This window comes from Ursus maritimus, unplaced genomic scaffold (assembly GCF_017311325.1).
Source record: "Ursus maritimus isolate PB19 unplaced genomic scaffold, ASM1731132v1 scaffold_15, whole genome shotgun sequence".
Classification (NCBI taxonomy): domain Eukaryota; kingdom Metazoa; phylum Chordata; class Mammalia; order Carnivora; family Ursidae; genus Ursus; species Ursus maritimus.
In genome coordinates, this window is record NW_024423897.1 from 19,203,386 (window position 1) to 19,227,186 (window position 23,801).

Below are 23,801 nucleotides of genomic sequence, written 5' to 3' on the forward strand. Positions count from 1 at the left end.
ACAGGGTAAAACCGAAGAACCAGGGCCAGAGGACCCGCAGACCGGTGGGACGTAGGGTGGATGAACTAGGACAGAAAGCCAGACATGGCGGGAAAGACTGAGGGACAACCCGGTACAGATAGGTGGAAAGAACGTGCCGAGGAGATGATGAGGGTCTGATGGCCGGTATTGCAAGGTAGTCGGATCCTTGAGGGTGGCGGAGACCTCAGCTGTGGAGACTGGGACTGGCTTGGTCGACACGGAAAGAGGAGAGGGAGGAAGAAGACCCCTAGGGGGCTTGGGTGACCCCTCGGCTGGGAAGAATCGGAAGTCAGTACAAGGTCTGGAGGGTGGACTTGGTGAACTGCGGGAGGAGGAGGGGCTGCGGAGGACGCGGAGAAGAGGTTGGGGGTGGAGGATCAAGGGCCAGTCTCGGCATGGGGAAGGACTTGCCGTGTCGTGAGCCTTCCCTGGAGCTCTGTAAGCTGTAGCTTCTATTGCTTTAAGCCTCCCGGTCTGCGAGGTGACCGTGCCCTACCAACACTCTGAGCTTGGGGTTCGGCGCCAGGGCATCACACACACCTAGAAAGGCCTTAGGGAAATCTTATAGTCTAGCACCCCTAGTCAGGCCACTACTGGGTAGCTTGATGACAAATTAGGGCCTTTGGCCCGTAGGGACTAGCCCAGGGTCATGCTGTCATGCAATCATTCAGGGATGGGTAGCATTGGCGGGGGTGGGGAGGGGGCGCGGAGGGAGAATGTTAGGTGTGCATGTATGCGTATTTGGTAGTACTAGCCGTCTTGGCATTGAAGAGGCTTCTGGTTTGTGCTCTGATGAAAAAGGGAAAGCTACCAGTTCCCATGCTTAGAAGCAGATGCCCTGTGATCTTAAATTTTCTTCAGTGACTTTAAACGTATTTGTACCCTCTAGCCTAGTAATTTCACATGTAGGACAGCCATTTCAGGAAATTGGCTCACCAGAGAAAAAATTAAACAAGGATGTCCATTGTAGGATTATTTATAATAGGAAAATAGAAAAAGAACCTCAAGTTCCACAAGAGAAGTGGTTAAGTAAACTAACATCTTCAGAATGAGATGTTTTGTGGTGTTTTCCGCATTTACGGGAGCTTCAACATCAATGTCAATTTTTTCTATATATAATAATTCATCATTGACCCTTCAACAAAGAATTGATGATGAGTTGGAGAAATGCTGTATTCATGTTAAGTTAAAAATGCAGGATATAAGATTGCGTATAGGATATGATGTGTGTGCATCTAAGTTAAAAAACAAAGGAAAAAGAAAAGCAACTATTTGTGCATGAAATATACACCAAAGTACTAATAGTAATTATTTCTGGTTAGTGGAAATAGGGTTGATATTCTTCTCTTTTTGGTCTACTTTGCATTTTCCCCAATAAGCTTTTATTGCTTTTATAGTAGGAAAAATCGAATGAAAATTAATGGAAAAAAGACACAGTTTAGTAGAATTCCTCACTCAGAGTTCACACATTCAGAAGTAAACAATTGAGAATATTATGTACACTCATTTCAGGGTTGGCCACAGGAGAAGGATAAAACATGATCTTTGCCCTAAAAGAGAGTATCTTCTAGTAGGGGAGTTCAAATACATATGCGGAAAACAGTTGGGTATCCGTACAAGTCAGTGTGTGATGTTGGTTCCAAAGTTGACTGGTGTGGATGAGGGCTCTACATTTCCCACATATATTTTGCCCTTAGATATTTTTTTCAAAACACCACTTGCATGCAGCGCCAAGCTCCTACGGTACACACAGTCTCCTCAGGACCAGCTTCCCCTGGCATTGCTCCTAGAGCAGGGGAGGAGGACGGGTGCCTTTTCCTTGGGTGCTCTATCTCAGCCCTGGGGGTACTGGCTGCTCCTTATCTGCTATTCCTGTACTCGTTAGAGTTCTCTTTGTTCTCTTCTACCACAGTCCCCTGTTATAATTAATAATTCTTTATATTAATTTTCCTCCGTTCAAATTGCTGTGTGGTTTCTTTCTCCTAACTGGACGCAGACTGATAACCCCAGCCTCTATAATTTTAGGAGGGGGGCATATGCTTTTAACTACCTTTTATATACAATCCTATAGTCTTTCTTCCAGGAATATTTTATCATAAGTTCTCCCCCATGTTATTACATAGCTCAGTTCCAAATAGCAATATTTGGAAAAAATTCTGATTCCTTTGCTGGGGGAGTAAATCTGTAACTCCAGAAAGGAAATATAAATAAATATTCAGATAATGAAGAAATGAATACAGAGAGAAACTTCTGTGATCCTGCTTTGCTTTGTGTAGGATTTGAGATTCTTGAAATGGCCAAGAGAATCTGCTTGGCTACATTTATAACTTTAGGTAATTAGCTTACAACAGTTGCTTAAGTGCTTAGAAAGATCTTGCTTTTTAGGTTTGTAAGTCTATCCTGTTGGGCATTTAAAGTGTTTGAGAAAATCAGGCGTATTAAATTTGTAATTGTAGTCTGAAATGTCTAAGGAAATTTGATTAATTAAAGCTGTAAGTCTGTTAAATGTTTAAGGAAGATTGAATGTACTAAACTTAAGAATTAATTCAACAGTAATCAAAGAACAAGTGAAAGTGATTGTTCTTATCTTTATATGAAAAATCAGTAGATTTATAATGGAATAACAAGATCTGTAAATTGATCCTAAAGCCTTTAACAAAAGCTACGTTTCAAAATGGGCAACTTGAGTCTGTAATTGTAACATTCTTTTCCATGACCAAATCTACCTCCAGATATTTAAAATTGCAGGTAGATAAGCCCCAGCTTTACAGTTCTAGCTGAGGCCTCTCCTCTGAGCTGCAGAAAGCAACATTCAGTTCTTTGCTTGGATGCTCCAGAGACATCGCAGACCCAGATATTCAAGCTGGAAACTTCTCTGATACCATTAACTGTGCCCCCTGTACGCCCTTGATTCTCCCTTCCTTTCACCCCACTCAAAGCCCACTCATCATCGAGGCACTTTCTTCTCCTTCCAGGGGATTGAGAATCTGTCCCCTTGGCCTCATACCCTGTGGCCAGCGGCACCAGCCCAGGCCCCCAACATCTTGTGCCTGCAGAGTGCTTCTCCGGCCTCTGAGCTGGTCCCTAAACCACTCTTTCCTGACAGAGCCTCCACACACACCAGACCTTGCTCCACCCTTCCTAAAGACCCTCACCAGCTTTCCAGTGCATTCTGACGCTGCCTGCTGCCATCTCTTGGCTCTGTTCCCATGCCTGAGCTCTGTTATTCTGCCTGAAGTTCCTCCAATAAACCAAACTCCTCCCTACCCTGAGGTCTTTGCATTTGCAGTTCCCTCTACCTGGAATGCTGTTCTGCCTGCTTCCCCCAACAGCGGGCTCGATCCCTCAAGTCTTAGTTTATTTATTTATTTCTTTTTTAATAGAGGGGTGGGAAGGGGCAAAGGGGGAGAGAGAGAGAGCGAATCCTAAGCAGACCCAGTGCAGAGCCTGATGCGGGGCTCAATCTCACAACCCTGAGATCATGACCGGAGCTGAAATCAAGAGTTGGATGCTTAACTGTCGGAGCCACTGAAGTGCCCCCTTCAAGTCTTAATTAAATGTCACCTCTGCAGTGAGTTTTCCCAGATTAAAAGGAATTTTTCCCCCATTGCCCATTGCTGTTCTCCATTCAGTGTCTTTTCTTATGAGCACTCATCCCAACGTGCAGTTATCCCCATTTCAATATAAGCTCCACGAAGGCGAGGACCACGTCTGTCCTGTTTGGTGTAGCTCCAGTGCATATAACACTAATTCCCCAGTTCTGGTGGCTAATAAGAGTAGGACTCAGTAAGCATTTTTTCAATAAATCACTTTATCTTATTTATTTTAAAGATTTTATTTATTTATTTGACACAGAGAGAGACAGCCAGCGAGAGAGGGAACACAAGCAGGGGGAGTGCGAGAGGAAGAAACAGGCTCCCAGCGGAGGAGCCCAATGCGGGGCTCGATCCCAGAATGCTGGGATCACGCCCTGAGCCGAAGGCAGACGCTTAACGACTGAGCTGCCCAGGCACCCCTATTTATTTTTTTAAAAAAGATTTTATTTGACACAGAGAACGAGCACAAGCAGGGGGAGTGGCAGAGGGAGAAGCAGGCTCCCCGCTGAGCAGGGAGCCTGACTGGTGCGTGGGGGGGCTCTATCCCAGGACCCTGGGATCATGACCTGAGCTGAAGGCAGATGCTCAATCGACTGAGCCACCCAGGCGCCCCTCAATAAATAACTTTAAATATATCCAACTATACCAAGAAATGTATTAAGTAATAAAAAAGATACAAAGCAGTATGTAGAGTATAAATTCCATTTGTTTTTCTGAAAAGTTTTACACACAAATACACATTTTATGGAAACACAAGAAACTAGTGATTGTGGTTGCCTCCTTGGTGGGGACTGCAGGTCTAGGGAAGAAAGGTATGAAGAATTTGAATTTTATAACCTCTTTTCCTACTGAATATTTTATGATGTGCCTATATATCTTTTACAATGATAGTAAGAAAAATAGCATCCTTTGGTACTATTACTTAGTAGGAAATACGGAATACCAAGAAAGTTGGAAGACTCTCAGATAAAGGGCAGTCATTTATTTTTATTTTTTAAAAGATTTTATTTATTTGAGAGAGAGAGAGAGAGAGAGCATGAGGGGCAGAGGGAGAAGCAGGCTCCTTGCTGAGCAGGGAGCCTGACCTGGGGCTTGATCCAAGGACCCTGGGATCATGACCTGAGCCAAAGGCAGCCGCTTAACTGACAGAGCCACTCAGGTGCCCCAAGGACAGTCATTTAAATGGAATAAATTAAGCTTTATGAAAACCCCACAACATTGTCCTTATTTTCCTCATCTTGCTGAGGACCTATGAAGGCTTCCCCCGGCTCTGGCTCTGGTCTGCAGCCTGGCACTTGACAGGCATTGGCTATTGGCTGATGGCAGCTGTTGGTGTGGTGGGTAAGAGCAAAGGCTCTGGTTTGAATTCCTGCTCTGCCACTTCACTGGCTGTAGGACCGTTGACAACTTATATGGACTATATGAGTCTCTGTTTTCTTCGTCTATAAAGTGGGATGATAATAGAACTTCTCTGATGGGGCGATTGTGAAGATCAAATGTGATATTGTAAAGCACTTGGCACCATGTCTTGCACGCAGTAAATGTTCATCTATTACATGCTGACACCCCTAAACGTCCCATTGGACCCACGTTCAGATTTCTGCATGTCAGGGAAGGAGACATCGTTTCGCAGGATGGCAAGGTGGTGCTGCTATCTGCCAGTCGCCCAGTTTCCACACAGGCAGTCTCCATATCCATCAGTGCAGCGATAATTGGGCAAGTACTTGATTATTTTTTTGGATCTTAACCTCATCTTAAAAAATTCTGTGAATGGAAAAATGAAAGTATCAATAGTAGTGATAAGAAGTATGTGTGTATCAAGAAAGTGAAGAGGGGTCCCTGGGTGGCTCAGTTGGTTAAGCATCTGCCTTCAGCTCAGGTCACGATCCCAGGATCCTGGGATCAAGCCCCACATCAGGCTCCCTGCAGGGAGACAACCAACAGAATGGGAGAAAATATTTGCAAATCATACATACGATGTGTTCAGAATATATAATGAACTATAATTCAACAATAAAAAAGACAAGCCAATTAAAAATTGGGTAAAGGGGTTCTTGTTTGTTTTTAAGCACCAGAGTCCATGAAGGCATTTTATTTGCACATACATGCAAATAAATATGTTCCTTCCTGTGTGCTTTTGTCTTGCTTCTTCATGGTCTGTGATGTCAGCTGAAGTTGGTCAGTACAATGAAACCAAACTAGCGGGTCAGGAGCTGATTATTCTGCCATTTTGCTAGATCTTTGAGTTGTACATCAAATCTGGGGCTGATCACTTCACACTTGTTTAACCTGTCCATGAGGTTCACAATTTTCCCAGCTCTGTGCTCAATGAGCTCTAATTCACCAATGTAACCATGCTTCATCATTACAGTTAGAAACTGGACGATGACTTTGGTGAATGGCCTTATAAGAACCTGGTGTTTGCCTCTCTTTTTGGAATTGTTAATGCTCTTGAGAGCACATGCCAGGACATTCCCCTGCACCATTACGGTGGCACGGGAAGCTGGTGGAAAGAGATAAAGATTTTGAATAGACATTTCTCCAAAGAGGATATACAGATGGCCAAAAAGCACATGAAAAGAAACTCAGCATCACTGATCATTAGGGAAATGTCAACCAAAGCCCAATGAGATATTACTTCGCCCTACTAGGATAGCTACCGTACATAAGCCAGATCATAACAAGTACTGCTGAGGATGTGGAGAAGTTGAAACCCGCATACCGCTGGCAGGAATGCAAAAATGGTGCATATGCATCCTGGAAAAACAGTTTAGCAGTTCCTCGACGTGTTCAGTGTAGACTTAACATATGACCCACCCACTCTCCTCTTAGGAGAGAGGAGAGATCAAAACATAGGTCTGCACAAAAGCTTGTACATGAATGCTCATGCAGCATTATTCACGATAGCTGAAAGGTGGAAACAACTTAAATGTCTTTCAACTGATGAATGGAGAAACAAAACAGTATTTCCAGATATGTTATTATTCTGCAATGAAAGGAATGAAGGACTGACACATGCTACAGTATGGATGAATCTTGAAAGTAGTATGCTAAATGGAAGCGAGACACAGAAGGCCACATATTACATGATTCCGTTCATGTGAAATATCCAGCAAAGACAAATCAGTGGGGATCGGCAGTTACCAATGGCTAAGGGACCAGGCAGCCGGGGTGGGGAGTGACGGTTAATGGGTATGAGGTTTCTTTCGGGGGGGACAAAAACATTCTGGAATTTGGGGCATCTGGGTGGCTCAGTCAGCTGGGCGACCAGCTCTTGGTTTTGGCTTGGGTCAGTTGCGGGATAGGGCTCAGCACTCAGCAGGGAGTCTGCTTGAAGATTCTCTCCCTCTGCCCCTCTCCCCACTCATGGGTGCACGTGTGCATGCATTCTCTCTCTCTCAAATAAATAAATAAATCTTTAAAAAGTATTCTGGAATTAGGAAGTGGTGATGGTTGCACAACCTTGTAAGTACACTAAGAATACTGAATTACACACTTTAAGTGTGTGAATTATATTTTAATAAAGGAAATATGTGTATCATTAACTCTGATATAAAGGTAGAAATCTAATATTAGATTTGTTGAAAGGGATCAGTCTTTAGTCTCCACTTGATGTTCTTAGGTACATTTTTCAAAGATTTATTTATTTATTTGAGATAGAGAGAGCACCCACACATGTGAGCACAAGAGGGTGGAGTGGCAGAAGGAGTGGAAGAGAGAGAATCCCAAGCAGTCTCCCCACCTAGAACAGAGCCCACCCCGCCTGATGCAGGCCAGCGAGGGGGAGGGGCAGAGGAAGAGGGAGAAGCAGGCTCCCCGCATGAGCAGGGAGTCTGACTCTAGGAGGGGAGGCGCTCAATCCCAGGACTCAGGTCATGACCTGAGTGGAAGCAGATGGTTAACTGACTAAGCCACCCAGGTGCCTGGGACGCTGATTTTGTATTTGCACATGTGCCTACTCACCAAAATGTATCTGTCATCTCAAAGCCAGTACTCAGGGTCCCTCTGAGTCACTTGCAGACACATGCATGTGTAGAGTGGAGAAGAATTTGAGTCGCCCAACATGCACGTTCCCGGTGGATGTCGATTTAGTGCTCATGCTTTAAACGCGTATCCTTTCGTGGGCTGTGTAGTGTCACCTTTTACATATTTTTGTGCTTTTCGTTGGTGATTGTGGGTGAAAATGCCCCCAGCCGTAGCGCTGAGGTGTGGTGTAGTGTTCCGAAGCACTAAGATAAGCCTGTGGAGAACACACCTGTGTTAGATAAGTTTCAGCTTCATCGAGGCATTAGTTCTAGTGTTGCCCCGAGTTCGCTATTGACAAATCAATGACCTATATTAAATAAGGTGTCTTTAAACAGAAATGCACGTAAAACAAGGTTATGTACTGATGGTTTGATGAAAACTTTGGGAGTAGAGGCTCACGGGAGCCTACCCCTGCATTTGCCTTAGGGCATGGTTCAGTATTTGCTAATTCAGTGTTCGCGGTGACGCCACTGAACTAACTACTGTGAACAAAGGGAATGGACCGTATATCAGGATAAGTGCTGTGAAGGAGGCTACAGAGGTGCTCGGCACGATGGAGAACGATGTGTGTGGAAGGTCTAGTCTTGACAGGGTGGGCTGGAAGTTTCTTGTGGGGAGAGGACAGCTAAGCGAGGACTCAAAGTCGGGAAAGAAGCTGCCAAGGGGACAGAGAACACTCCAAGTGGAGGGACCAGCAGGGGTCTGGAGGTGAAAAAGACTTGGTCCGTGGGGACCTGGGTCCTGTTGGGGAGGTGATGGAGAACAGGCAGGGGCCGGCCTGGAAGACTGTTAGGACCTGGCTAAGACGTTTTCATTTTATCCTAGAGGCCTGGGGGTGAAGTTACAAGCAGTGCCCTTGTTTGTTCTCATCACTAGGCTAAAGAGACCGATTTTCCCTGACCCACCTCTGTATCTCCAGGGCTGAGGACAGAGCTGGGGCCAACTACCGTGGCACAGAGCGTGGACCACCACGAGCCCACGGTATATATTTCGGTATGCATTTGTGGTCTGAATGACCAAGCCCTGGGTTTCGGCAGCCATAGCTGTGAAGAAACTGTCGCAGGGACTTCTCCCAGAATGTGGACAACCCATGGGTTCAGGTCTCAGCTTCCAAGGCTGAGAGGCCAATGGCGGGGGAGCTTTGCGCTCAGCTTCAGCAAAGGCAGACCTGTCATCCCCTTCCTCCCATCCCCAGGCAGGAGCTGGCAGGAGATCAGATGCGACTTCAATTCCAAGTGGCTCATGAACAAAAGCTGCGAAGTTGCTAAGAAACCTGCTTTTCTGAGGGTTCACCAGGTTTTCCTTTGTTTCTATGGCATTGTGTGTGTGAGTGTGTGTGAGCACACCGAGGGCCATCACCCTGCCAGGCCTGCAGCAAGCCAGACCAGGAGGTGAGAACTGCAGGCTGCCCTGGGACCTTATCACGGCCCCCAAGTATCGCCAAGCCAGGCAGCCCAGGTGTTCAGGGGAACAAAGGGGAGCCAGCTGCCTGCGGCCAGGGGTGGACAGAGCTGTGAGCAGCTTCAGGAAGGAAGCTTTGGATACTGAATCCTGGACCTGCTTCAGCAATAGCCCAGAAGCCCTAACGGTGGGAGATACCAACAACAGAACTGAGAAGGGATCCTGCTCCCATCCCCTCCCCTCCCTGAGCTTGGAAAATATTTCCTTGACACGATCAGGGCCACTGCAAAATACCAGATGTAAAGTTTGTAGGACTATACCAGTCCTGGCTGACCATGATCTCATTTGCTCCCCTTCTCCGCATTGTCATATGGGAAATCAGAGGCCTGGGGAGGGGAAGGGGCTTTCTCAAGAACACGTAGCGTATCACAGATGTAGGAACACCCTCTCTCAGAAGGTCTGTGGGCTGCGAATGGAGGGACAAAAGCCTAAAGTATAAGCTGGAACTATATCATGCCTCCATTTGTCCCTTCTTCAAGTACTTATTGAGCCCTTACTCAGTGCCAGGAGCCCCCAAGCCCCAGTCCCAACTGAATAGAGAGAAAAAGAGAATCCAAAACTTTGGGCAAATTGCCGAGTTGTTCAAATCTGTTTCTGACGGAGCGTGCCACCCTCACCCGGAGCTCCCACTCTGTGCCCAGCTAAGTGCTTCAGATCTCTTGCCTTCTACTCTGGCTTGGCGGGCTTGGGGGGACGGGGAGCTAAAATGGGTGAGAAGTGTAATTTCCCCCGTCCTCCCACCTGCACCAGGGAGGACGGACCTTCCCTCCCAGCGAACAGTAATTTTAAGAATCCAACGGCCATGGATTTTTCACTCTGCAGGACCTAGGTGCCTACTGTGCGCCCAGCACCTTGAACGAGTCATTCCTGGCTGTACACATCAGCCAAGGGCACATCTGATGCTCTCACCCTGTCCAGTTAAAAACCCTCTAATGGTTCCCACTGCTTTAAAAATAAAGCGCAGAGGGGCGCCTGGGTGGCGCAGTCGTTGGACGTCTGCCTTCGGCTTAGGGCGTGATCCCAGCGTTCTCGGATCGAGCCCCACATCAGGCTCCTCTGCTGGGAGCCTGCTTCTTCGTCTCCCACTCCGCCTGCTTGTGTTCCCTCTCTCGCTGGCTGTCTCTGTCAAATAAAAAATAAATAAAATCTTAAAAAAAAATAAAAAATAAAAATAAAGCGCAGAGACTCCTTAACATGGCCCACAAGGCCCTGCAGGGTCTGGCTTCTGCCCACCCCCTCCATTTCTTTCTCCCATTCTGCTCACTGACCTTCCTACCTGTCATGCTCCCCCCACAGGGTCTTTGCATATGTTGCCCCTACACATGGAATGTTCTTCCCTCTCTTCCTTCTTTCCTAGTAAAATAATTTAATCTTTTTTAAAGAAGCCACTGAAATTTTAGAAGAAATTTACTTAATATTGACCTTCTGGTTCCAGTGCTCAAAACCTGCTACCGTGGCCAGTGAACTGGTTCCCCCCTCCTGTTCATCCACCTTCTCCAAGCTGTGGGTCCACAGCGCCCTCTAGTGGGCTCTGCGTGGCAGCACCAGCAGGCAGCTTCGCTCGTGGTCACGGGCAGGCCCACACCAAGTCTCAACCACAGAACCACGGGTGGAACTGGAAGCATCATCCAAAAACTACCCATTTTATGGGAGAAAACTGAGGCCTAGATAGGGGGCAGGATTTGTCCAAGACCTCACAGTCTGTTGCAGAGCCTGGCCGGCCAGTGCTCTTTCTACTACATGGTATTACATACATCTTATACTCAAAGCATCACAATGTTTTGGTAGGCGGAAATTTGTAGCTGATGAATGAGCACCAGAAATGAACTATTTCATGTTGTTCTGCCCTTTTGAAATCTTCAATTCCTGGCTGTAGTCTGTAGGACCCTTTGTGGGCTACCCCACCTAACCCTGGGAGCTCACCTCCTTCTGTGCCTCCAACATGGGAACTCCTTCCTGCCTCGGGGCCTTTGCACTAGCTGTTCCCTTTGCCTGGAACTCTCTTCACCAAACTGCCTCTTGGCTCACACTCCCTCATGTCTTCCAGCTCTCACAGAGAGGCACTCTTTCACCGGCCAACCAAATGTTGATCCCCACTCGTCTCTCAAACATCTTGTTTCGTATCCTTCATCGCCCTGTTCACATCTAGCATTGTCTTGGTTAGCTGTCAGAGGTCTGCCTTCTTCTCTAGAATGATGGCTGTTGGGAACTTGTTCAGTATCCTGGCACTGAGCAGACACACACTGACAACTTGGGGAATGATGGGGTGGAAGACCGCGTGTGACAAGAACAAGCCAGACAGCACGTTAGAGAAAGTCTGGAGGTTTATTCAACAACAGTCACAATCACAATTGTACACGGTAAGTCAGTTCTTCACAAAGGCTCACTTTTCCAGGCAGGAGAAGAGAGGTTGGTGGTCTTGAGCTTTCTGTTTGCAATACCCAGTCTGCCATCTCCATATTCCCTGCCTGTAGTCCCTTTGGGATCCCAGTCTTCAAGCCAAAAACGGAGCAGCCCAACCCTGTTATCTGACACGGCAGAATCAAAGCCATGTGGGGAGCAGGTGTTAAGAGGACCTTGTCACTGGGGATGTAGGTCCAACTCCCACCTCAGAGGTGGCAGTGGGCCTTGGCTCAAGATCAAGTTTGGACTGAAATATTACTTGGATTTTCACAAAGAGAAAGTAGAAAAGAATTCCAGAACAGGACTGCACTCCTTGCCCCTCTCCCACACTTAAAAATCTTCAGAAAACATTAAAAATGCACTGCCTCCCAGGAATTATAAAAGTTCACCCAACCTGTACAAACTAGGATCGCTGAAGCAAGGAATCCAGATTTCTCAGTAAAGTGCTTTGCTGCTCTTTAGAGACTCGAGAGACAGAAAAATGATGCATGGAAAGAAATATGGAGTCATTTTAAAGGATATCATCTCTTTCTTCAGGAGAAAAAGAATTCAACAGGTAGGTTAGCAAAGTAAAGATAATGTGGACTTCGGGGGTCTGTCTGCTGCACCCGCAGCGAGAAGGGCTCCTTCTCCCCAGGCCTGTGGGAGAACCCCCTTCTGCCTCCGAACTGGGCTGGCTTTTCACACACGTGTCTGCACACTTGGCCACCTCCCGAGGCCTTGTATTTACAGCAAAGATGCTCCCTGCATTGCCACATGCTTCTGGAGGCCCCCTGCGGAAAGGCTGCTGGGGCGCCCCACGGTCACGATACTTTCCAGCCACACCCTGTTTTGTGACCGCCTGCTCAGAAAAAAGAGAGGAAGAGGGGCCCCTATCCTCACCCGCTACCCAGATGAGAGCACCTCCAGACTCCTGGCTGCCTTCCTGAGCAACAGCTGGCAGTGTGAGCAGGAAGCGGAATCTTTGAGACAGGTGGTTTTCAAAAATGAGGCCAAAACAACGAGCGGTCAGGATTTGTAATCTGCCAGTTGGTCGGCTGAGCCATGAACTTCTCTCCCCTTCCCCCGTTACACACTGTCAAGTCCCAGCATCTCCGGATAAGAGCTCAGCAAGACCTGCTCGGGGGAACTAGCCCTCCCTTGTCAAGGGGGCAAACCAGACTTGAAAGGAGAACCAAGGGACGGGAAAGAGGAAGGCTGCGGCCTGCTTGCCGCTGCTCCTGCTTTCCACACGAGTCCCGGTCTTGCCGAGGACGTGGTCAGCCACTTGGAATGGGACCACATGGGAATCTAGAGAGTGCTTGGCACCCTGGGGGCTGGGATGGGGGCTACAGGCATGGCCTCCAAACAGAGCCCTCCCCCTGGGGTTGCTGAGGCCCTTGCAGGCCACGGACTAAACGAGCTGTCCAGCTGCCCTTTTAATTTGGAGTGTTCCTTGCACGAACTGGAACAACTCTGGCCTCTGGCCCTCGAGAGGCTTCTCCGTCTCAGATCCTGCTCTAGGCCTGTCTCCTGCTTGAAATTAGAAGTTCAGAAACACACACTCATCCAACAGAAACTGCACACGCCACCACCCATGTTTCCCCTCCCCCACCCCTGCCCCTGTAGGTCTGTCTAGCAAGGCACTAGGAAATTGTTCAAGTTTAGGGATTTGCTGTACATTTGCATTTTTTTCTTTTTAAAAGGCACAGTTTTTATTTTAATGACGCTGCACTGCTTTCTGATGATGACCCCTAATTCAGCTCTCCAAACTGCAACACTCCTGTTCTCCTAGATCCTGGAAGGGGCCTCATCTTCGGACTCCTTCCTATGGAGGGCCACTTCGAAAGATAGAGCACTGATCAGGAAAAGACATGAGGGATCAACAAACAAGCTTTTGGGAGCACAGGGGCCACCTCTCCTGTCGACAGGTGGCCAGGGCAGGGCTTGTACGGGGGCAGAAGTGGAGGAAGTGATGCTTTGCCAGCTCTATGCTTAATCGGGGTGGTGGTGGTGGTTGGGAGTTTATTCCCTGCCCCCCCGAGATAATGGCCTTGGGATCAGCCAGCATCTCAAAGGCAGATTCGTGGCTCTATTCCCAGATTTATGTCTCATTTAATTGGTAAATGACACAATTGAGAGATCCAACTCTAATTGGAATACTGATTTCAAGTATTTCCCGGACTAGCTGGTGGAAGCCATAGGTTGTGGAATGTGATTTCCATTTCTGAATCAGTGGGTGGCAGGCTGGTTACCGAAATGATTCCTATTAGTTTGGGAGCCCTCTGGGAGTCTGACACATAATTAACAAAGCAAAAGGTAAACACGAGGGACTGGCATGGAGCTGGGTGCACATCTGCTCGTGGGACACTGGGTGCTTTACTCCACTGCAGCTGGGAGGGTGGTGGAAGGCTGCAGGGCTTCGGGTCTGCGCTGAGGACCGTGGCATACCAAGGTCTCCGGTACGAGCTGCTGGACACAGGTCACCCACCCCCTCTCTCCTGACACCACCAACCTTGGATTTCAAAGATTGTCTCTAGGCTGGGGGGCTGCCTTGACCGTACTACACTTGGCTGGCTCTTTTAAATCACAACATTCCAGAAATCCATACTGGATGCTAGAATACCAGAATCCTAGGTAGCATTCTAGGTTGTGATCCAGTGAGAGAGTTCTTGGAAAAATTCTGGAGTTCTAGATCAGAACCAGAGCCATGATGAGGTCAGAGGCTGGGCGACTTGCCCACGGTCCACCCTGGAGGCCTCCAGACGTTGTGAGGTGAGCACCTCACACGTCTGCTCCTCTCTCGAGGCAGGTAATTGCCCAAGACAGAAAGAGGAAAGCGGAAGCACTGATTGGGGAAATTCCTCCAGTTATCGAGGTTGGAGGTATTCTAACTAGGCCTTCTCCACGGGCCGAGGCCAAGTGACACACAGCTCTGAGCAGCTGGTGGCTGAGCTGTCCTGTGCTCGCAGAGCACTGACGACATTTCAAGTGCCCAGAGAGCAAGGGGAGACATCCATGTGTCCGTGGCGGCAAAGGAGTGTCTGGGGGTCCTGCTTCTGACCCCAGGCCTGGCAGTTGGCCAGTGCTCAATATCGAACACTGCGAGGGTCCAGGTGAGGCCTTCCATCGCATCCCCTGGGGCTGTGACAGAGCACAGAAGTTGGGCGGTAACTGCAGCTAGCCCACGACAGGCAGATACTGAAGGGCTGGCGCCACTGGCCCCAAGAAAGACCTCCTCCCTGTCCTGCTGCTGCTGGCGAGGGCACTGGTGCTGCAAGCTGCCCAGACTGGCAAAAGTTGCCTTTTTTCTAGAGGACCGTCACGTAGGAGCCATCTGAAGCCTAGGCAACCTTGCGGGACCCATTTTGGGGTGGCCTAAGGCTGCCCTGGCATTCCTCCCACATAATGCTCAAGGGACCTTGGTGACCAAGTTGAAAAGGTCCTCCTGGATTTCCATGATGCCACCGGGGGTTAAAGCAGGCACTGCTCTCTGTGCGGCCTCTTGTGGGGTCTGTTCTCCATCCTACCTCCACCCCCGGGCTTCGGGGACCAGGCAGACACCTTGCTGCAGCTGTAAGAGCCCTCTGTGCCCTGGACCGGTTGGCCAGCACCTCTCGCATCACGGTGCCCACAGAAGCCCTGCCTCCCTTGGGAGAGGAAGGCTGCGGAGGGGCCGGGGACCGCTCCGCCAGGCCTGCTGAGGAGACGTGAGGGCTCAGTTCCTGTTGAATTTTTCCAAGACCGTCAAGTTGGTGTGTTCAAACAGCCACTGCTGGGTGAGAGAAGAGGGGTCACAGGTGTTCATGAAGATCCGGTGGTCACTTTCACTGCAGTCCATGCAGCCGCCGCTGACCGGGTGGTACAGGGTCTTGTCCTAGGAAACAGGGGGGCAGTCAGCCTGGCAGCGCCTGCACTGCGGCCTGAGCCCAGGGCTGCCCCCCCGCCAGGCTTCCGGGCCCTGCCCTCCCTCACCCTTGGCCTGGCCGGGGCGAGCCTTGCCCGGTGAGATGCGCGCCACATCCGGGGCCTAAGCACGCTCGCCTCCGGCCCAATTTCACTGGTTCTCATGCTGTTTTTTGTTTGTTTTGTTTTGTTTTAATGGACCCAGTTGCCAACGTTGAAGATCCTAGAGATTTCACATAAAAATCTGGATTTCTGGCTTCTCTCGAATGACTGAGAAGTCGGGCATGGCGGGTTTGTGGGACAAATGCGTGAGTGAGGGGGCTCTGTCCAGGGAAGGAGGGAGGCACGGCGTGTTTATTCGCCTGTCTGCTTTGCCGGCTGCCCTGCTCCGCCCACACGGCCTGCCTTACTCTGCGGTACTTCCACAGCTGGTTGCCCTTCATGCTGTGGCAGTCATAGAGGGTGACCGGGCTGCTGCTGGAGATGGCGTCAAAGCAGAACTTCTTGGTGTGCTGGGGGTCTCCCGGCCGGATGTCCTCTCTCCAGGTGAAGGTGAACACCTGTACATACAGGGACATCGTCAGGGGAACAGCAAAACCAGGGGACTCTCTCTCTTTTGGAGTGACAGAAAACGTTAAACAGAGAGATCCAGAAAACAGTACTGACCACACCTGTCTCAATCACCCAGCTTCAACAGTTACCAACGCATGGTGATCTTGTTACAGCTTTACCCCCACCATGACCCCCACCCCCACATTATTCTGAAGCAAATTATAGACCTCACATCACGTCAGGTGTACAGTCTTCACCAAAGTGCCATGACAGCAATAAAAAGTTACCACGAAGTCCTCAATGTCATCAAGGAGCTAGAGTTCAAGTGCTCTTGCTTTGTAAGTTTCTCTTCACAGTTTGAATCAGGATCCAAACCAGGTTTACATACTGCATTTGGCTGAGAAGCGTTTTTTTTCAGCAGCGTTACTGAAGTCTAACTGGCGTATAATAGATTGCACCCATTGAAAGTGCACAACTTGATATGTCTGACTGGTTTACAGCTGTGAAACCACCACCACCATCAAGGTCATCACCCCAAAAGCATCCTCACATCCCCTGTGGTCTCTTCCTCTTGTCCCTCCCTACTCCCCATGCCTCTGGGCAACCACTCCTCTGTTTTCCATCACTAGACATCATTTGCAAGTTCTAGAATTTTAAATAAAAGGAATCCTAGAGTATGTATTTTTTTTTTTTGTCTAATTTCTTCCACTCAATATCATTTTGTTACGACAGCATTTATCAATAGTCTGTTCCTTGCCATCGCTAAGTAGTATTTCACTGCAACATACTCCTTCTACCTGTCCTTAGACATCAGGGGGCTCTCAGTTTTTGGTTATTACAAATAAAGTGGCTATGACCATTTGTGTACAAGTCATTGTATAGACATATACCTTCTTTTCCCCTGGGCAAATACCTCGGGGTGGTATGGCTGGATCATATGATAGATGGATGTTTAAGAAACTGCCAAACTGTTTTCCAGAGTGCTTGTACCATTTACACTCTGACCAGCAGGGCATTCTTCCAGTTCCCCTACACTCTCGCCACCCCTTGGTATGGTCAGTCTTCTGAATTTCAATTTCCATTTTTCCAACGAGTTAACCATTTTTAATGTGTTTATTTGCCACTGATATACCTTCTTTGCTAAAGTGTCTGCACGAGTCTCTTGCCCATTTTTAAACTGGATTGTTTTCTTATTATTGAGTGTTGAGAGTTTTATAAATTCCGGATCCAAGTCCTTTATCGGATATGTGTTTTGTAAACATTTCCTCCTGGTCTGCAGCTTTCCTATTTTCTTGATTTCCTCTTTTAAAGAAGAGTTTTTGCTTTTTCTTTTTAAAAAGAAGTCCAATTTTTTTTTTAAATGATTTTTTATTATATTACGTTAGTCACCATACAGTACATCCCCGGTTTCCGATGTAAGGCTCGATGATTCATTAGTTGTGTATAACACCCAGTGCACCATGCAATACGTGCCCTCCTTACTACCCATCACCGGTCTATCCCATTCCCCCACCCCCCTCCCCTCTGAAGTCCTCAGTTTGTTTCTCATAGTCCATAGTCTCTCATGTTTCATTCCCCCTTCTGATTACCCCCCCTTTCTTTATCCCTTTCTTCCCCTACCGATCATCCTAGTTCTTATGTTCCATAGATGAGAGAAATCATATGATAGTTGTCTTTCTCTGCTTGACTTATTTCACTTAGCATTATCTCCTCCAGTGCCGCCCATGTTGTAGCAAATGTTGAGAACTCGTTCTTTCTGATAGCTGAGTAATATTCCATTGTATATATGGACCACAACTTCTTAATCCAGTCATCTGTTGAAGGGCATCTCGGCTCCTTCCACGATTTAGCTATTGTGGACATTGCTGCTATGAACATTGGGGTGCATATGGCCCTTCTCTTCACTACGTCTGTATCTTTGGGGTAAATACCCAGTAGTGCAATGGCTGGATCATAGGGTAGCTCAATTTTTAACTTTTTAAGGGACCTCCACACTGTTTTCCAGAGTGGCTGTACCAACTTGCATTCCCACCAACAATGTAGGAGGGATCCCCTTTCTCCACATCCTCTCCAACAATTGTTGTTTCTTGCCTTGTCTATTTTTGCCATTCTAACTGGCGTAAGGTGGTATCTCAGTGTGGTTTTGATTTGAATTTCCTTGATGGCTAATGATTTTGAACATTTTTTCATGTGTCTGTTAGCCATTTGTATGTCTTCATTGGAAAAGTGTCTGTTCATATCTTCTGCCCATTTTTTGATTTGTTTATTTGTTTCTCGTGTATTGAGTTTGAGAAGTTCTTTGTAGATCTTGGATACCAGTCCTTTATCTGTAGTGTCATTTGCAAATATATTCTCCCATTCCGTGGGCTGCCTCTTAGTTTTTCTGACTGTTTCCTTGGCTGTGCAGAAACTTTTAATCTTGATGAAGTCCCATAAATTCATTTTATCTTTTGTTTCTCTTGCCTTTGGGGATGTGTCATGAAAAAGGTTGCTTTGGCCGATGTCGTAGAGGTTGTTGCCTATGTTCTCCTCTAGAATTTTGATGGATTCCTGTCTCACATCGAGGTCTTTCATCCATTTGGAGTTTATTTTTGTGTATGGTGTGAGATAGTGGTCAAGTTTCATTCTCTTGCATGTAGCTGTCCAATTTTCCCAGCACCATTTATTGAAGAGACTGTCTTTTTCCCACCGGATGTTTTTTCCTGCTTTATCAAATATTAGTTGCCCAAAGAGCCGAGGGTCCATTTCTGGGCTCTCTATTCTGTTCCATTGGTCTATGTGTCTGTTTTTGTGCCAGTACCATGCTGTCTTTATGATCACAGCTTTGTAGTACAGCTCGAAATCCGGCATTGTGATGCCCCCAGCTTTGTTTTTCCTTTTCAACAGTTCCTTGGAGATTCGGGGCCTTTTCTGTTTCCATACAAATTTAAGGACTGTTTGTTCCAGTTCTTTGAAAAATGTCCTTGGTATTTTGATCGGGATAGCATTGAAAGTGTAGATTGCTCTGGGTAGCATGGACATTTTAACTATGTTAATTCTTCCGATCCATGAGCATGGAATATCTTTCCATCTTTTTATGTCTTCCTCAATGTAAAAAGAAGTCCAATTTATCAGTGTTTTTCTTTTATGGATTGTGCTTTTGGTGTTTTATCTAAGAAATCATTGCTTTATCCAAGGTCACAGACACTTTTGCCTACATTTTCTTCTAAAAGGTTTTAGGTTTTAAGTCAATGCACCATTTTGAGTTAATTTTTCTCATATAATATAAGGTATGTATCGAAGAATTTTTTGAGGGATATGGATATCCAATTGTTCCAGGACCATTTGTTGAAAAGACTATCTTTTCTCCACTGAACTGCCTTTAAACACTGGCAAAAATTGATTGTCCATATACGTGTGGGTCTATTTTTGGTCTCTTGATTCTGTTCCATTGATCTGTCTTTATGTCAATACCACACTGTCTTGATTACTGCCAGTTTATAATATATCTTGAAATCAGGCAGTGTGTATCCTTTAACTTTGGACTTCTTTTGCAAGTTGTTTTGGATATTCTAGGTCCTGTCCATTTCCGTGTGAATTTTATAATCAGCTTTTCACTTTCTGTAAGAAAAGCCTGCTAAGATGTTAGGATTGTGATGAACTTACATAGTGGTCTGGAAAGAACTGACAACAATTCTGAGTCTTCCAACCTCTGGACATGGTACAGATCTTCACTTATTTAGGACTTCTTTCATTTCTACCAAAAATGTTTTGTAGTTTTCAATGTTTCAGTGTACAGGTCTTTTGTCAGTGACAGACCTGAGGACCATATATATATATATATAGTTATAATAAGTGCTTGTTTTTAATTTTAATTTCTGATTCTTCATTATTCATATATAGAAATACAATTGGTTTTTATATCTTACAACTTTGATAAGTTCATTTATTAGTTCTGGTAGTTTCTCTGTAGATTCAATTGAATTTTCCACAAAGATGATCATAGAGTCTTCAAATAAAGATGGTTTTCCTTCTTCGCCCACATGCAGGACTTTTCTTTTTCTTGCCACAGGTTAGAACCTTTAGTACAGTGTCAAATAGAAATGGTAGGGTTGGAATCCCTGTCTTGTTCCTGATCTTAGGGGTAAAGCATTCAGATTTTCACCATTAAGTATGATGCTAGCTGCAGGCTTTTTATAGATGACCTTGATCAAGTTGAGGAAGTTTCCTTTTATTTCTGGTTTGCTGAGAGTTTTTATCAGGAATGAATGTTGGATTTTGTCAAATGCTTTTTTCTGGGTAAAGGTGATTATATGGGGGCCCCTGGGTGGCTCAGTTAAGTGTCTGCTTTCAGCTCAGGTCACGATCACAGGGTCCTGATATCAAGTCCTACATCAGGCTCTTTGTGCAGCGGGGAATCTGCTTCTCCCCTAGTTGTGCTTTTCCCCCGCTAGTGCTCACTCTCACTCTCTCTCTCTCAAATAAATAAATATTTTTTAAAAAGGTGATTATAGGGGCGCCTGGGTGGCTCAGTGGTTAAGCGTCTGCCTTCGGTCCAGGGTGTGATCCCAGGGTCCTGGGATCGAGCCCCACATCGGGCTCCCTGCACCACTGGGAGCCTGCTTCCTCCTCTTCCACTCCCCTTGCTTGTGTTCCCTCTCTCAGTGGCTGTCTCTCTATCAAAATAAATAAAAAATAAAAAATCTTAAAAAAAAGGTGATTATATGGTTTTTCTTTTTCAGTTCGTTAACATGGTGAACCTATTGATTAATTTTCTAATATTAAACCCACCATGCATTCCTGGGATAAATTACATTTAGTCATAATGAATTATCCTTTTTATATACCACTGGACAGGATTTTCTAAAGTTTTGTTGAGAATTCTTGCATCTATGTGCACAAGGGATACTGGTCTGCAATTTTCTTTTTTTTTTTTTTTTTAAAGATTTTATTTATTTATTTGACAGAGACAGAGACAGCCAGCGAGCGAGGGAACACAAGCAGGGGGAGTGGGAGAGGAAGAAGCAGGCTCACAGCGGAGGAGCCTGATGTGGGGCCCGATCCCACAACGCCGGGATCACGCCCTGAGCCGAAGGCAGACGCCCAACCGCTGTGCCACCCAGGCGCCCCTGGTCTGCAATTTTCTTATAATGTCTTAACCTGGTGTTGCTACTAAGGTAAGGCTGGCCTCACAAAATAAGTTGGGAAGTATTCCTTCCTTTTCTGGAAAAGTCTCTGTGGAATTGGTAAAGTTTCTTCTTTAAGTGTTTGGTAGAATTCACCAGTGAATCCATGTGGGCCTGGATTTTTCTTTGAGGGAAGGTTTTCAACTACACTGTCAGTCTCTTGAGTATAATCCTGTTGTTTTCCAGTTGGGCTGGTGAGAACAGGCACCATCCCGGGCCCTGCATGAGCACCGGGCATGGCTCCCTCTCATCCACGCAGGATTTCTCCAGCCCTGGAAGCTCGCTCACATCCATGCACGATCAGCTCTCTACCAAATGTCCAAGGGGGACTTGGTAAATCCCGCAAGTTCTCTCTGTGTCTGGCGCTCTCCTCACCCATCCTCTATTTTGTGAATTTCAGCCCCACTGGTCTCCAACAGCCTCTGTGCTGTCTCCCCAGCTCAGAAGTCGGCTTGGTTCCCCCGGGGTCATCATCCTTGACCTGTGGCCTGGAGACTCTCTCAAGGAAGGACTGGGACAGTCATAGGGCTTACCTTGTTTTCTTGCTATCCCTTGAGGATTACTGTCCTCCACTGGCTGATGTCTGCTCTCTTGAAAACAGTTTTCCACATATTTTGTTTGTTTTTCAGTTGTTTCTGGCAGGAGGGTAAATCCAGGACCCATTACTCCACTCCATCTTGGCCAGAAGTGGACATGATGGTGGCAAAGGAGTGGTACTGGGAGCTCTTGCCTCCTGATTGCTTCCCAGGCCCTCTGAAACTTAGGGGCTGCGTTTTAGATTCATATTTTTCCCTCTGCAGGCTCACTACAGCGCTCTGCTCAGGGTGGTTGAGAGCCCTGGGGGATCTAAATCCCATTGGGGCAACAGGGTTGCCATGCTTCCCATTTCAGAGGGGGGGAGGCTGGCACAGCTACACACCCAGGCGCCATTTTGTTGCTTTTTGAGGGCATCCTCAGGCATTAATGTGGACTCTCTGCCACACAGTGAGGCTCTTCTAGGCTGAGCAACTCGGGCATATTCTATCCAGGCCCCATGCTGTTCCTGGTCTCTTTTAGGTCCTAGGGTGGGGTGGGTGTGGGGAGCAGTCTTGGAGAACACAGGAGAATCAGGGAAGGAGAGCCTTGGAGAACATAGGAGAATCAGGGAAGGAGAGCCACTTCTAATAAGAATTGTTATCAAGAAAGGAGGAGGGAGAGCAACAAGGATTTCCGAGGGAGGAGCAGACACCATCAGGCTGGGCACGGTGCCCATCTGAGAGGCGGTGCTGTTCCTTCTCAGCACTCACGCCACGCATCCCTTCTGAGTTCTGTTTTTGCAGAGGACCCACGATATAGGCTTCTATCCATTTGCACTTCCAAAATGCCAGAAAACCCATAGTAAGGAGGCTATAAAAATTTAACCTTGAACCTTGAACCAAGATTCAGCGGATGTGGTCTGATTTGGGGGTTAACTGCTTGGAGGAAGGGATCACGGAAGCAGTTTCTTGGGGTGGTGGTTTTTCCTGCGTTGCCGGCTTGCACTCTTCATTTTTCTGATAACACCCCTTGGGCATGATCTCCTGGAGAAGACACCCTCTTCACTCTTCTCCCCATTCTTCGGGTTAGGCTGACCACACCACACCCCCAGCTCCAGGAGTGGGTATGTGACCTGGGCCTAATCAATATGAGGACTCTATCATATCCCTATTGTAACTGGCTCAGGAAAGCCAGTTTGTGAGTGACCCAGGGCTTTTCCAGAACTCTGGAAAGGGACGTGCCTTTTCATGGAGGGATGGGAAGCCTTTGCAGCTGGTGGTCCCATCTGCTACCACATGGGAAGAGCCAGGTGAAAGATGAAGCCCACAGAGAGGAGGCAGAGTTGAGACCCTGGAGGGGTCCCACTGAACAGCACTTAAGCTTTACAATGACATGAGCCAGTAAGTTCTCCTTTTTGTTGAAGGCCACTGGGGCTGAGTGTCTTTCCTGTGCAACTAATGGGCCAGATTGGTGATTTTATTGCAATGTGAAGGATTCCTCTTTCTAAGGTATTCAGGAAGCTCTTATAACTCCTCCCCTGGGCTAACTTCTGTCACTCATCATTGACCTGTGACCTCTCTCTCCCAGGCTGCACAGGGTAGCTGGCTGTCCGTCCCTGAGGACTGGCCCTTACCTGCATGTTGTTCCAGGCAGCCTCCCCGCGGCCCCGGACGCAGCTCTCCAGCCTCAGTGGGGAGCCCAGGGCCCCATGCTTCGTGTCGGCACACAGCCCCGTGCCCACATTGTGGATCTGAAAGAGACAGAAGGAACGAGGGGACCAGTGAGCACCGGGAGCTCTCCTTCCTCCTTTCTTGATAACAATTCTTGTTAGAAGTGGCTCTCCTTCCCTGATTCTCCTGAGTTCTCCAAGGCAGCATGTGACTGCTCCCCACACCCACCCCACCCTAGGACCTAAAAGATACCCTCCTGGGACTCTGCTGGGGTGGGAGGAGGAAACCCTACAGAGACATCAGATAGGGAGAGCTCTGCAGTGTCTTAAAAAAGCTGGCCCTGGGCTGGGGGACGTGCCCTGTGCCTCTCAATAAGGGAATACTCAGTGCAGAGAGGAGCTCCTCCAGAGTCTGCTTGGTCTTAGAGCCTGCAGAGTCACGGGGTGGCAGTGGGAGGGGCTAGAGGTGGGTGGGGGGCGGGATTCAAGGGACTCCCTGGTTCTCCT

The 23,801-nt window shown here is 47.4% G+C and overlaps 1 protein-coding gene across 1 annotated transcript in view; it reads right to left on the reverse strand.

Moving 5' to 3' along the window:
- Window positions 1-11,415: 11,415 nt before the first annotated feature.
- The window catches only part of GALNT10 (polypeptide N-acetylgalactosaminyltransferase 10), a 218,049-nt gene continuing 205,663 nt past the window's right edge, over window positions 11,416-23,801 (reverse strand). The window contains exons 10-12 of the mRNA XM_040630382.1: window positions 23,259-23,375; window positions 15,803-15,952; window positions 11,416-15,363 (exon numbers count right to left, since the gene is read on the reverse strand). Of these exons, the coding sequence (XP_040486316.1) occupies window positions 15,205-15,363; window positions 15,803-15,952; window positions 23,259-23,375 (426 nt within the window). The 3' untranslated portion in view covers window positions 11,416-15,204. The remainder of the gene's footprint in view (window positions 15,364-15,802; window positions 15,953-23,258; window positions 23,376-23,801) is intronic.